The 15,568-nt window shown below is 43.0% G+C and overlaps 2 protein-coding genes across 3 annotated transcripts in view; one reads left to right on the forward strand and one right to left on the reverse strand.

Moving 5' to 3' along the window:
• LOC133457541 (protein NLRC3-like) overlaps positions 1–15,568 on the reverse strand; it is a 549,537-nt gene that overhangs the window by 329,142 nt on the left and 204,827 nt on the right. The window lies entirely within an intron of this gene.
• On the forward strand, positions 351–13,739 carry gata5 (GATA binding protein 5). Of its 2 annotated transcripts, none has more exons than XM_061736883.1 (7): positions 351–827; positions 7,487–7,967; positions 8,898–9,070; positions 12,113–12,241; positions 12,349–12,433; positions 13,257–13,360; positions 13,513–13,739. In XM_061736883.1, exons 2-7 carry the CDS (start codon positions 7,580–7,582, stop codon positions 13,603–13,605), a joined length of 972 nt encoding a protein of 323 aa, XP_061592867.1. In that variant the 5' UTR covers positions 351–827; positions 7,487–7,579; the 3' UTR covers positions 13,606–13,739. The 2 variants fall into 2 exon arrangements, with proteins under 2 accessions (XP_061592867.1, XP_061592868.1); XM_061736884.1 differs by having other exon boundaries at positions 354–827; positions 12,116–12,241.

Raw genomic sequence — 15,568 nt, forward strand, 5'->3', positions numbered from 1 at the left:
GTTATACTCTTTATATGTTATAATTCAACGTGAATTTGCATAATGTGAATTTCTGTTATCATTGTACTGTTTGCAACTGTTAATAAAAAAATACATCAATAAATAAACTGTGAATCATAAAAAAAAAATAAAAAAAAAAAACTCACCTGGCTGTTCCGACCTCCCCCCTCCCTCCACGGCCTCCTCCTCCTCCTCCTCCTCCTCCTCCTCCTCCTCCTCCTCCTCCTCCTCCTCCTCCTCCTCCTCCTCCTCCTCCTCCTCCTCCTCCTCCTCCTCCTCCCCCCACCTCCACCTTGGGAAACACCGCGTCACGTGTTTCCTGAAGTACAAATGTTCAAATGTTCAAATGTTCCAGTAAGAGCAGGAATCAGATAACAGACAATCAGAGACATCAGCGGCTCTGGAGGACGAGGAGGAGGAGAGGACCCCCCAGGACCAGGACCCCCCCACCTCTGGAGAGACCGCGGAGGACCCGGACCCCCCCCAGGACCAGGACCCCCTCAGGATCCGGGGACCCCCCACCCCTGGAGCAGGACTAGGCGGACCAGGACCCCCCCCAGGACCAGGACCAGGACCAGGACCCCCCCTGCACCTCCGCAGAGCCGCGGCTCCATCCTGGAGCTCCGGGAGCGCAGCTTTTACGCACCTGAGCTGGAGTTTGGAGGAGTTTGGAGGAGTTTGGAGCAAGAGTCCGCGGCGCGGCGGGGAGACCGGTTCCGGTCCCGGTTCCGTCCCGGTTTGGTCCCAGTCTGGTCCCAGTTCGGCTCGGTTCTCCTCCGGCTGCTGAAGGAACTGGAATCTCCGGCTGCAGCTTTTACGCACCAAAGGTGGAGTTTGGAGCGAGTCTCTGCAGTGCATGTATATATATATATATATATATATATATATGTATATATATATGTATATATATATATTTATATATATATATATATATATATATATATATATATATATATATATATATATATATATATATATATATATATATATATATGTATATATATATGTATATATATATATTTATATATATATATATGTATATATATATATATATATATATATATATATATATATATATATATATATATATATATATATATATATATATATATATATAAATATATATATGCTATAGTCACTTTCTACATTTATAAAATTTGGAGAAAGTTATCAGATGACAAGCGGCTAATGCGACTGCACTGAAAAAAGTTCTGTACTTCATCCAATTTATAATTGTCCATGCAGTTTAATATTATTGGTTTTATTTTTTCAATTAATAATTTTTCATTCGTTGATTTGTTTAAAATTAATATTTTTACGTTAAATTTCACGAAAGAGCTCAAACAAAGACATTTCTGTTTTGACTTATGACAATTTAAACCTCATGAGGTTTAAATTCAGAGGAAACTAATCTTTATTTCTGGATTTATAAACGTCAGTTTGTGAGAAAATAAAAGAAGAAAAGTGACATTTTATTCATTAAAACTGCAAATCTGTAATAAAAACATTTTTCCGAGTTCCAAACTACTTTGCAGTAACTTTATAAGTTTATAAGTAAACTTATGTTGGTGGAAGAATAAAACATTTTCCGTTTCAGTAAAATTTATCTTAATGTTTCTAAATGTCTCTTAATGTCTTTAAATGTTGTAAATGTTCTTCATGTTCTCCATGTTTATTTATTTACTTATTTATTTATGTATTTATTTCAGATTCCCATTAGTTGCTATTCTTCCGGGGTCCAACAGTACAAATATACATTTCTATAAAACTTTACAGTACAATGTAAAATGTTAGTTAAACAGAATAAAACAAAGTAGATAACAAGTACAAACAACAACAACTAAAAAGAAAAACAAGACAAAAAAACTAAAACAAATAAAAACTAAAGATAATAAGCAGAAAACAATGAAAAAAAGAAAATTAGTTTTCCTAAATGAAAAAAAAAAACGAAAAGGAAAAAAACCACAAAAAACAAATAACAACCAAAAACAGATAAAGATAAATCCAAGTACAACTAAAGATAAATAAGTTCATACTAAATGTGGCAAATACAAAAACAAAAACAAAAAAACGTATTTCAATAGAAGAAAATTTAAAAATAGTGAAAATAACTGGAAACGTCACAAAACTTCAGCAAAATAAAATACTAAGAATTTAAATTAAATGCAGAACAAGAAAATATGTGTATTTATAAAACACCTAACTCAATTAAATCAATAAACTAAAACCATTAGACACAATCTAAAACTACCAGTTTCTTCTGAACTTCCTTTCTCAGTTTCCTCTCGAATCAACTCTGACACTAATGAAATCAGATTTTCTGGAAGTTTATTCCAGTAACTGTCCTGAACATTACTGTTCTGTTTAGTGATATATATATATATATATATATATATATATATATATATATATATATATATATATATATATATATATATATATATATATATATATATATATAGGTTTATATATAGGTTATAGTCACTTTCTACATTTATACAATTTGGAGAAAGTTATCAGATGACAAGCGGCTAATGCGACTGCACTGAAAAAAGTTCTGTACTTCATCCAATTTAATAATTAATTAATTATAAATAATTTTTCATTTATTAATTTGTTTAAAATGAATATTTTTACGTTAAATTTACAATTTAAACCTCATGAGGTTTCAATTCAGAGGAAACTAATCTTTATTTCTGGATTTATAAACGTCAGTTTGTGAGAAAAGAAAAGAAGAAAAGTGACATTTTGTTCATTAAAACTGCAAATCTGTAATAAAAAACATTTTTCCGAGTTCCAAACTACTTTGCAGGAACTTTTTAAGCTTATAAGTAAACTTATGTTGGTGGAAGAATAAAAAGCGCGGAAACATGAACATTTTCTGTTTCAGTAAAATTTATCTTAATGTCTTTAAATGTTGTAAATGTTTTAATGCCAGGCTACATGCTAGTCTGTCATTGACTTTCATCCATGATAGTTTATTTTACATTTTTTCGACACTACATCTATACGAGCGATGCAGAGCGAGTCTCGCTGCTGGATCTTATTTATTTCATGTTTGCAGGCGTTAGACCAGATTACTGGGCAGTAATCAATATGTGACAAAACCACAGATTGTATAACTTGTTTAATAATTGTATTGGTTACAAAATAGGCACTTCTTCTAATGATTGAGGCTTCTACTCATTTATGCTACAATGTTGTTTATGTGAATGGTAGGGGTGGGTGTTGCCCTCACGATACAACACACATCACCATACCTGAGTCACCATACCATACACATCACCATACCTGAGTCACGATACCATACACATCACCATACCTGAGTCACGATACCATACACATCACCATACCTGAGTCACCATACCATACACATCACCATACCTGAGTCACGATACAACACACATCACCATACCTGAGTCACGATACCATACACATCACCATACCTGAGTCACGATACCATACACATCACCATACCTGAGTCACGATACAACACACATCACCATACCTGAGTCACGATACCATACACATCACCATACCTGAGTCACGATACCATACACATCACCATACCTGAGTCACGATACCATACACATCACCATACCTGAGTCACGATACCATACACATCACCATACCTGAGTCACCATACCATACACATCACCATACCTGAGTCACGATACAACACACATCACCATACCTGAGTCACGATACCATACACATCACCATACCTGAGTCACGATACCATACACATCACCATACCTGAGTCACGATACCATACACATCACCATACCTGAGTCACGATACGATACACATCACGATACCTGAGTCACGATACCATACACATCACCATACCTGAGTCACGATACGATACACATCACGATACCTGAGTCACGATACCATACACATCACCATACCTGAGTCACCATACCATACACATCACCATACCTGAGTCACGATACAACACACATCACCATACCTGAGTCACGATACAACACACATCACCATACCTGAGTCACGATACCATACACATCACCATACCTGAGTCACGATGCAACACACATCACCATACCTGAGTCACGATACAACACTCATCACCATACCTGAGTCACGATACAACACACATCACCATACCTGAGTCACGATGCAACACACATCACCATACCTGAGTCACGATGCAACACACATCACCATACCTGAGTCACGATACAACACACATCACCATACCTGAGTCACGATACAACACTCATCACCATACCTGAGTCACGATACAACACACATCACCATACCTGAGTCACGATACGATACACATCACCATACCTGAGTCACGATACGATACACATCACCATACCTGAGTCACGATACAATACTCATCACCATACCTGAGTCACGATACGATACACATCACCATACCTGAGTCACGATACAACACTCATCACCATACCTGAGTCACCATACAACACACATCACCATACCTGAGTCACGATACAACACACATCACCATACCTGGGTCACGATACAACACACATCACCATACCTGAGTCACGATACAATACACATCACCATACCTCAGTCACGATACAACACTCATCACCATACCTGAGTCACCATACAATACTCATCACCATACCTGAGTCACGATACAACACACATCACCATACCTGAGTCACGATACGATACACATCACCATACCTGAGTCACGATACAACACACATCACCATACCTGAGTCACGATACCATACACATCACCATACCTGAGTCACCATACCATACACATCACCATACCTGAGTCACGATACAACACACATCACCATACCTGAGTCACGATACAACACACATCACCATACCTGAGTCACGATACAACACACATCACCATACCTGAGTCACGATACCATACACATCACCATACCTGAGTCACGATACAACACTCATCACCATACCTGAGTCACGATACAACACTCATCACCATACCTGAGTCACGATACAACACACATCACCATACCTGAGTCACGATACAACACTCATCACCATACCTGAGTCACGATACAACACACATCACCATACCTGAGTCACGATACGATACACATCACCATACCTGAGTCACGATACAATACTCATCACCATACCTGAGTCACGATACAACACTCATCACCATACCTGAGTCACGATACGATACACATCACCATACCTGAGTCACGATACCATACACATCACCATACCTGAGTCACGATACAACACACATCACCATACCTGAGTCACGATACAACACACATCACCATACCTGAGTCACGATACAACACACATCACCATACCTGAGTCACGATACAACACACATCACCATACCTGAGTCACGATACCATACACATCACCATACCTGAGTCACCATACAATACTCATCACCATACCTGAGTCACGATACAACACACATCACCATACCTGAGTCACGATACAACACACATCACCATACCTGAGTCACGATACGATACACATCACCATACCTGAGTCACGATACAATACACATCACCATACCTGAGTCACGATACGATACACATCACCATACCTGAGTCACGATACAACACACATCACCATACCTGAGTCACGATACCATACGATACTGCGATATCCAAATTTTGCGATATATTGCGATATATAAAGTTTGCTGAAAACTGTAAAAACCTTTATGGATCTTAAAATCTGAGTTGCACATTCATCAGATTATAGTGACAATTCATGGGACAAACTGAGTCAAAACAATGTTTTATTATAACTATACAAGCTAAAGTTACAACATATTTGTATATGTTTTTCATATTATTTACATCATATGAAATTAACATTAAATTTAGTATGAGGTTGCTTTAATTATGTGGCAAATGATAATAAACACGAGAAAGATGGAACTAAAACCAAGGACAGGCACAGTGATCAGTCAGTATAGATATAAATCCATAAATAAATAAACCTCTGTCCATTATTTTTCATTTTTTAAGGACAGGCTGTTATATAAAAAATAAATTATAAAATGAAATAAAACCTGAGCTCAGTGCAGGGCCCTCCCAGGGTTGGTAGAGAGTGGCAATGCCCAGGACTGTTACTTAGGAAGGAGCACTGGGGGATATAGTGGGGAAAAAATCGGGGATAAACAATATTAAAAAAAAAATCGATATTCAAATTTTGAATATCGATATTGAATCAGCTGGAAAAGTATCGCGTTATATATTGCCATATCGATATTTTTGCCCACCCCTAGTGAGTGGCCCAAGAAATGTTTCATCAATCGTAACCCCCAGTAATCCGGCCTCCTTAACCTGCTCAGTTTCAGCTCCAAGGACACACATAATCTGTTCCTTTTTCCCAGCATGTTTTGAGCAAATAAGACATTTGGTTTTGTTTATATTCAGTTTCAGTTTATTTTCAGTGACCCATTTACAAATCTGCGTTAACTCTTTTTGAAGAAAACTGCTCAGATCTGTGCCATCCTTCTTAGGGCTGGGCCCTATATCCAGATTTTAATATATATCCATATATTTTCAAACGCGATATGGTACGAGACAATATCGTTTATATCGATTATTAAAAAAAAAAAAAAAAAAACATTTTTTTTTTAATGATTTTGATATAGTTTATTTTGTGACAAATTGACTTGAATGTTTTATTTGAGATTTGCACAAATGTTTTGTTATTTGCACAACTGTCAACCTCAGTGGAAAAGTCTGCCTGTTACTGTCTCCATTGTATTAATTACAGTGTATTTTAATTTAATTGTTATGCAGGAAAGGGATATTTGTTTTATTTTATTCAAGCAGCATTTTTATTCTATATATGCAGGCAGTTTATTTTTATTTCATTTGTTTTATACATGTTGATATTGTGCAGACCTCTGTTAATAAAGGAACCTGTGTGACATTTGGCACGAGGTTTGTATTAAAACTGACTGTTTTTTTTAAGAAATGAAGCTAACAGAGATGCTAACAGAGATGCTAACGGAGATGCTAACAGAGATGCTAACACATATGCTAACAGAGATGCTAACAGTGATGCTAACGGAGATGCTAACGGAGATGCTAACAGAGATGCTAACCAAGATGCTAACAGTGATGCTAACGGAGATGCTAACAGAGATGCTAACATATATGCTAACAGAGATGCTAACAGAGAAGCTAACAGTGATGCTAACAGAGATGCTAACAGAGATGCTAACATAGATGCTAACAGAGAAGCTAACAGTGATGCTAACAGGGATGCTAACAGAGATGCTAACATCGATGCTAACAGATATGCTAACAGAGATGCTAACCGAGATGCTAACAGAGATGCTAACAGAGATGCTAACAGAGATGCTATGCTATAATGCTTTGGGGGAAACCCCAATTATGGCACAGAAAAAATATGGATATATATCGAGTATCAACATTCAGCTAGAAAATATCCAGATATGACTTTTGGTCCATATCACCCAGCCCTGATCCTTCTGTGTCATGTTTTTCTCCAGGAGGAGAGTCTGGGGGTCTGAAGGGACCAGAGCGGGTCCTCCGTGGGGGGGAAGGAACCTCTGGGCCCCCAGACCCGGACCCGGACCAGGACCATGTACCAGACCTTGTCCTCCCCCCAGCCCGCCTACGGCCACGACGCGGGGCCCTACCTGCCCCCCCCGGCCCGGGTCCCCATGCTGGCCTACCTGGGGCCCTGCGACCCCCCGGGCCGGGCCCCCCAGGCCTGGCCCCACGGGGCCGGGGACGGGTTCCCCTACGCGCCCAGCCCGCCGGGGGGGCCCGGCGGCTACCAGGGCGCGCTGGGGCCGCGCCAGGACCAGTACGGGGGGGCCCAGTACGGGGGGGCCCTGGTCCAGGTCCCGGGCTCCTACCCCGGCCCCCCCTACGCCTACGTGGGCCCCGACGTGCCGTCAGCGTGGCCCCCCCAGGGGGGAGGGGGGGTCAGCCTGCAGGGGCTGCAGGGCCGGAGACCCGGGCTGGGTGAGTGACGGGGGGGGGGGGGGGGGTTAAATTAATCACTGCAAATAATTAGGATGAATTTAATGATTTCAACAGTTTTAAATCATTAAAAAAGAATAAAGATAACTCAGATTTCCTGCTGCTACAGCCGGGAAAAAAGTATAGAATTATGGGAAAGAATTACAGACAATAATTTTGCTTCTGTTTTATAAGAAATAAATAAATATTTTTTTTTTCTGTTATTTTCTCTCAAACCATAAAATAACCTTAAATAAAAAAAATAAAATAAAAAAAAATGTCATTATTTAATTCAGATGAATATCTCAGAGTAGTCGTTAGTGGGGACGAGTGGAAGCAGGGATTACACTCTGGGCCGGGTCTAGTTCAATTCAATTCAATTCAATTCAATTCAATTCAATTCAATTCAATTCAATTCAATTCAATTCAATTCAATTCAATTCAATTTTATTTATATAGCGTCTAATACAACAGAGTTGTTTACAGAGACCCAGAACATGAACATAAACATAAACCCCAGAGCAATTATTATATAAACAATGGCAGGTAAAAAAGGGGGCGGACCGCAGGCAGGTGGAAGCAGCAGCGGGATGACCGGGGGGGGGGGCCGGGACCGCAGGCCAGAACGCAGCTCCTGAGGCTCCGGCCTGCAAACATGCACAAAAGAGAAAAAAGGGGGAAACACAAGAAACTACAGGAACGATGGACAAAAACGATAGCTATGAGATATTTATAATAAATAAAAATAGAAAAGGAGAAGAGAGGAAGGGAAGAGGAGAGGAGAAGAAGGGTGAGAGGCACCGCCCAGCGGATCATGTCGGTCCCCCGTGCCTAATTCCCGTCTCTGTTCTAACTCCCCCCTGTGTCTCCTCAGAGCTGCTGGAGGACGCCCCCCCCCAGTTAAAGTTCTAACTCCCCCCCGTGTCTCCTCAGAGCTGCTGGAGGACGGCCCCCCCCCCGAGGGACGTGAGTGCGTCAACTGTGGGTCCGTGTCCACGCCGCTGTGGCGCCGCGACGGGACGGGACACTATCTGTGCAACGCCTGCGGACTGTACCACCGGATGAACGGGGTGAACCGGCCCCTGATCCGGCCCAACAAACGGGGGGTAAGAACCGGGAGTAAAGTAAGCGCGGGCTCTCTGGTGTCACTCAAACCCAAACCTAAGACCCGCCCCGTGGTTCCACCCTTCTCTGATCCGGGTCCAGTCCGGCTGGTTGTGTCCCAGGACCCGGTCTCCCCCCCACATCTAGGACCCGGTCTCTCCAACAGCCCACCACCACCACCACCAAGGCCGTTCTCTCTGTTTTTGTTTGCCTGACCTTGTCCTGACCTTGTCCTGACCTTGTCCTCGGCCCGGCTGGAACCACCAGGGAAGGGGGGGCGGGGGGGTGTGTGTCAGCCAATGGAGGTGTTACATGTCCTAGTTCTCTGAATCGGCCAAGTTTGAACTTAGCCCGACAAGGAATTTGACTCCGGTTATTTCTGTGCCCAGATTTAAAAAGTAGTTAACAGTAAATAAACAAATGTGGCTCTTATATGATTATTGTTGGAAGGTGATTTGTGACAGCATATGATAGTGTTATTAGTGCCACGTCTGCGCCACAAGGCACTCTTATTATTGCTCAGGCTTATTATTTATTCTTCCGTATAAACTTCGGCGCGTAACTAGTCCTGCAGCTTTGAGAAAACACGAAAAGTAAAAACGTAGAAACGTGCGCCTTAAGCGCGAATCGAGTGTTATGACTTTTATTAGCGATTGGTGTGCACGTTTTCGCGCAACGTGAAAAAACGTGCGCTTTTGGCGCCAACCGGAACGCATTGGGAGAACTTTGGGGCCTCACCACTCGCAACACCGTTACTCGAAAAATTCTGAACCGATTTAGAAAGTTGTAGGCCCTGAATTTAACTACAGTCCTGTGGATTTTCAGAGCGATGGCAAAAATAGTTTTCGCACGAAGTGCAAAAACATTTCCAAAGTTCCAAACTAATGGGGAGATTTTCCCATGTATGTGTGTGGCGCGGAATGTCACACTGTGGATGGGAGGAGGTTAAAAAAAAGCCAAAATTCACCTTTTTTCTGAGTCACCTAACTTTCTCATACCTGCACGTAGAAATGTCATTCAAACTTCAAAACGGAGGAAAACTTCTCTTCTCTCTCAAAACCCCAAACAGTTTTTTCCTAAGATGTAAACTTTTCAAAATATGAGCCCTCAAGCGAGGACTGGAAATCACTTTTTTGTCAAATCTAGAGTGCGGGTGTCGGTTTCTAGAGTGGGAGAAACAGTAAAAAAATAACCTGAATGTTTATTTTTATTTCGAGCTCACGGCCAAACTGTAAAAAAGGAGACGAATAATTTTTGGTCAGAATGTAGACATAGGTGTTGGGATTCATAAAATGTGACTTTGACAGCCGGGGTATGCCCAAAATTTAAACGGGGGGGGGGGGGTAGGGGGGGTGTAGAGCGCCGCCAATACCTGTCTCCGTCCCCATTGGCTGTAATGTAATCAAAAGTTTTCTTAAAAGGAACCCTGGCTATTAAGACTTGTAGTCCCTAATTAGCCACAATTGTTCTCTTATACTAAAATATGTTGTTAGAAACACATAAAATAATCTAATTGCTTTAAAAATCTACAATGTTTATCACATATTTTGACCTGCGGGGGGGGCCATGTTTTACCTGCGCAATGCATTCTGGGGGCGATGACGTACGACGGTGGCTCTGGGAAGATAAGCCGCGTTAGTTTAACTGGGACAGGTATCTAAAACATAGATGAGCAGCATCTCCCGGCCGTGGAGGCTGACGAGGGAGCCCATAAGACGTCTGGGTTCAGGCAAACTGGATCAAACCTACGGCGTAGACGTAGGCTACGGCGTAGACGGCGTAGGCTACGGCGTAGGCTACGGCGTAGCCTGCGTAGCCTACGCCGTAGACGGCGTAGCCGGGGCTTTAGAGCCTGCAGCGCACCGCCACCCGCTCTCCGCTCTCGCCGCCGCCGCCGGGATGGAGACGCCGGTGGGCAATATGCACGTTTGGGTGGGCATAGCCCCCCCCTCTCCCCCCTAAAACTGGCTTCAGAGCTGGGTTTTGATGGTTTGATGACAGACCAGAGGCTGAGGGGACTGGCCCGGGACTTTGACGAAACGGGAGGCGCAGACTTCGCTTCAAATAGGCAAGAAAATATTTATTTAATTTAATGACACCAGATCTGGCTGGGGTTTTTATTGTAGCATCGGCTACCTGCTAGTTGAAACGTGTGGTCGGTTAGTCTATCTGAGTTTTATGGTGTTTTTATAGTTCATGCTTTATGGTGCTGTATTTTTTTTTATTTTTTTTTTTAACTTTTTTGTAGGTGCGCCGTCACCTTAATGTTTAGCTGTGTTTTGATCTGTGTTTCTGGTGCGCCGTCACCTGTTTAGCTGTGTTTTCATCTGTTTCTGGGTGTAAAACAGTGTACGGGGGTTAGCAGGAGCCACCGTCTGACGTCACTACCCAGAATGTAAACAACAATGGCGACCTACATGTTAAATTATATTTTCAAATTTTATAAAAACGAAGACATCAAAAAGGTTTTTTATATCACATTGTTATAATTGATACCAACATTTATCTTTTAAGACCTACATGTCTTAATAGCCAGGGTTCCTTTTAAAAAGAATCTCACTCTGTCTTCGCACTGAGCTTTCTCACTTATTTTAAGGAATATCTGAATAAAATTAAGATTGTCAGATTCTGCCGGGTTCTGTCTCTCTCACGATGTCTTTGTTTTTCTGCTAGGAGCTACGTTTTTTTTTTATTGCATTAATGGGCGTGGCCTAATGGCTCAACAGCGCCCCCTAGAAAACTTTGTGCCTCAAGCCCCACGATACGGTTTGACGTACATGCACGAGAATCACTACACACCTGTATCATGGCATAACTTAAACAAAAGTCTCTTGGAGCCATGGCCGAAACCCAACAGGAAGTCGGCCATTTTGAATTAATCGTGTCATTTTGTTGCAATTTATGCCATTTCTTCGGCCGAGTCCAGGTTCTGGTTCTGGTCCTGAGTTCAGGTTCTGGTTCTGGTTCTGAGTTCTGGTTCTGGTTCTGGTCCTGGTCCTGGCTCTGGTCCTGGTTCTGGTCCTGAGTTCTTGTTCTGTCCCCAGCAGACCCCGACCCGGCGGTCCGGCCTGGTCTGCTCCAACTGCAGCACCAGCACCACCACACTGTGGCGCCGCAGCGCGGCGGGGGAGCCGGTCTGCAACGCCTGTGGACTGTACACCAAGCTGCACGGGGTAGGTGACGTGGGGGGTAACATGGGGGGGGTCTCGGCATGGGGGGGTCTGCTGTCCCCGGGGGGTCCACTAACCTGTGTCCCGGTCCCCCCCCCCGTCCCCTCCAGGTCCCCAGGCCTCTGGCCATGAAGAAGGAAAGTATCCAGACCAGGAAGAGGAAACCCAAGACGACCAAAACGAAAACCTCCACAGGTAATAATAATAATAATAATTAAAGCTGCAAGCAGCGATGAACGGGCCCTCGCACTCACGGCCACCGCCCCCATAAGCATATCAGAAATGACACCACCCACGACTCTCTATGTCAAAACATTCAAAAGTTATAGCAGAAAAAAGGAACAACCAATCAGAAGAAGGGGCGGGGCTAATTCAGGCCAATGAAGGTCAAGGACTCCATACCAAGTCCGATGACACCACCCACATGTCTTTATCACAACCCATTCAAAAGTTATGGCAGAGAAAAGTTTTCTAGGGGGCGCTGTTGAGCCGTTAGGCCACGCCCATTAATGCAAACCATTAAATATCACATTTATCACCAGGACTGGCTTGGTGATAAATTTGGTGACTTTTTGGGCACATTTAGGGGAAAAAAGGCCCTCCTTTCGTCAGAAGAATAATAAAGAAAGAAGAAAGGGTTAGAATGGGTTGTGAGGGTGTGTTCATGTAGGAGGTCAGAGGTCAGTGGGAGCTGGTTGTGAAGGGCTTTGTAGGTGGTGTGTGTGGTTGGTGTAGTTTGGAGGAGATGTAGATCTGTGTGATGTAGATCTGTGTGATGTAGATCTGTGTGATGTAGATCTGTGTGTTGGTGTAGCGGTGGGTTTGGATCCCCTGGTGACGGAGGTTTGAGCCCCAGGGGGAGAAGGTTGATGGTGAAGAGAAGTGGAGCCAACACTGACCCCTGGGGGACACCAGAACAGGACCTGGACCTGGACCTGGACCAGGACCTGGACCAGGACCTGGACCAGGACCTGGTCCCGTCCACCAGGAACTCACTAATGACTCCTGGTCTCTGCAGGTCCCGTGGTCCCGGACTCCGGCCCCCCGTCCTCCCTGTCAGAGTCCAGCAAGAGAGAACCCAACACGGCGCCGTCCCCCTTCGCCGGCCAGACCGCCACCCAGGTAAGGCCCCCTTCAGTCCTGGTTCAGGTCTACTAGTCCTGGTTTCAGTTACTAGTCCTGGTTCCAGGTCCCTGGAGTCCAGGACCAGACCCTCCAGGACCAGACCCTCCCGGTCTCTTCCGTCCCGTTAATCTCCTCTGGTTCTTCTGCAGGTTCCTCAGCTGGACGTCAAGTACGAGGACTACGTCTTCACGCCGACCCCCATGGCCCCCCAGGAGTCCTGGTGCCCCCTGTCCCAGACCTAGACCTGACCCGGGTCAGGACTCTGGACTCCATGCCCCCCAGGAGTCCTGGTGCCCCCTTTCCCAGGCCTAGACCTGCAGAACCCGGGTCAGGCCTAGACCTGACCCGGGTCAGGACTCTAGACCTAACCCGGGTCAGCACACCGGGCCGTCTCCAGGAACCAGGACAGAAACTGTAGCGGTTGTTTTGGTTTTTACGGCCGTCGTCTCTTACGGAGAAGAAGATGATTAACTTTTATAAGCTCATTATTTATGTTGAGATAAGGACAGTTAAAGTTTAGTTGGCAGTAAAACCGGCTCGTAAAACCTGCCGGTCGTAAAACGCTGCTCCGCTTAGCCTCGTTAGCCTCGCTAGCCACTAGCCGAGCTAGCTGAGCAGCGGCGGCGGCTAACGGCGGCGGCTAACGTCACATCACGTTGGTTTTTACGACACACGTGTAAACCTGGACTTTTACGGTTTTATGTGAAGGAAAAGTGCAATTTTGAGGAGAATGAAAGCAGATAAAAGACTGAATAATTATTGTAAACATGATGTAATCTAACTGTATTCTGTCACAATTTATAGGAATTTATTCTTCTAATGTTTGTAAGACCTTTCAGCTTCCAGTTTTATTATTAGATGCTGGAAACTGTTCAGGTGAATAAACTTATTCAAATTTTATACTAAATGCTCTTTTTTATAACATATATTTTATATTGTTCATTAATTTTGCCTTATTTAACTTATTGTGTTGCAGTCTGGAGGAAACACATACAGTATCAACTAATATCAATCCTTTATTTTTACTACAGAAAAGAGAAGTTAGTTATTTACAATAAACATTACAGATAATTATTTATTGAATTAAGATGAACTGAAACTCCATGATTTGGTTTTAGTTACAGAACTAACAACCATGTAACAGCTAAATGTAAAGTATTACCAGAAAACCAGTGTGCTAGCGCTAGTGCTACACGTGTGGGTCATTCCTACTATTCGGTGCCATTTCATCATGGTTTACTTGCTGCCAAAAATGTTTAAATTCTCATGATTTTTTTATTTAATCTGAAGGAGGGCTTTTTAAATTATAAGAAAAACACATTGGTCCAGCTCAGGATATTATGGCCTAATATTTTTAGCAAATTCTTTGCATGTGACATCGGCCAAATGTCCACCCTGTTACAGGACGTTCTCATGTTTATTACTAAGTGTTTTTAATACACAGTTATTGTGATATTTACATTTTCTAAGAGCTAAATGGTCCCTTACTTGTTTGTGAATACTATGTTCAAATATATTTCAAGTATAATGTATTATCTTGAAAAAAGACTTGCTCTATTTTAAGGCACAATGTAATTTCAACATGTTTCTTTTATAATAAACAATAATTTCAATAGAATTTGGCACAATTTTTAAGTGATTTCACTCTGCCAAATTATTCCCTGCAAGTAACCACAGAGACATGCTTATTATTTTTTGATTTTATTTAATTATTAAAAAAAAAGCACACAGGTAACAGGGTGGACAGAAGAGTAACAGGGTGGGCTTCACACCAGTAAACAATAACATGCATAGGCGTGCACAGATAAACCCCCCCCCATCAACAAAACACCATAAACACGTTTGTTTGGTCGGGGCGTCGCCGGCAGGTTTCAGCTCCAACCGAAGGTCAAAGGTCAAAGGTCGTCCTGCTCCTTTATGGGTCGGAGCTGCAGGTTCGGGGGAAACGACCAATCAGCAACCAGCTCTGCTGTCGCCGTGGCGACGAGCCGGCAGGGCTGCTCCAACAACACGGAGGTTTATGGTTCTTATATATTTATATTTATATATTTATGGTTCTTATCAGCTGCTGGAGACGCTGGAGGATCAGGGATCACGGAGATTAGGTTGTTTTCTCCACAGACATGTCCCTTCCATGGAGCTGCTGCAGGGGATTCTGGGTAAACCATATCCATGTCTCCTCCTCAGCCCCCGGGTCTCCACTCA

Source organism: Cololabis saira, chromosome 12, assembly GCF_033807715.1.
Source record: "Cololabis saira isolate AMF1-May2022 chromosome 12, fColSai1.1, whole genome shotgun sequence".
In the NCBI taxonomy this organism is placed as follows: Eukaryota; Metazoa; Chordata; class Actinopteri; order Beloniformes; family Belonidae; genus Cololabis; species Cololabis saira.

What these genes read in the sequence shown, in the direction of transcription:
- gata5 (XM_061736883.1), top strand. Translation starts at nt 7,580, where the DNA reads ATGTACCAGACCTTGTCCTCCCCCCAGCCCGCCTACGGCCACGACGCG. An exon ending in GGGCCGGAGACCCGGGCTGG is followed by an intron (nt 7,968 to 8,897) that starts GTGAGTGACGGG and finishes GTGTCTCCTCAG; the next exon opens with AGCTGCTGGAGGACGGCCCC. An exon ending in TGTACACCAAGCTGCACGGG is followed by an intron (nt 12,242 to 12,348) that starts GTAGGTGACGTG and finishes CGTCCCCTCCAG; the next exon opens with GTCCCCAGGCCTCTGGCCAT.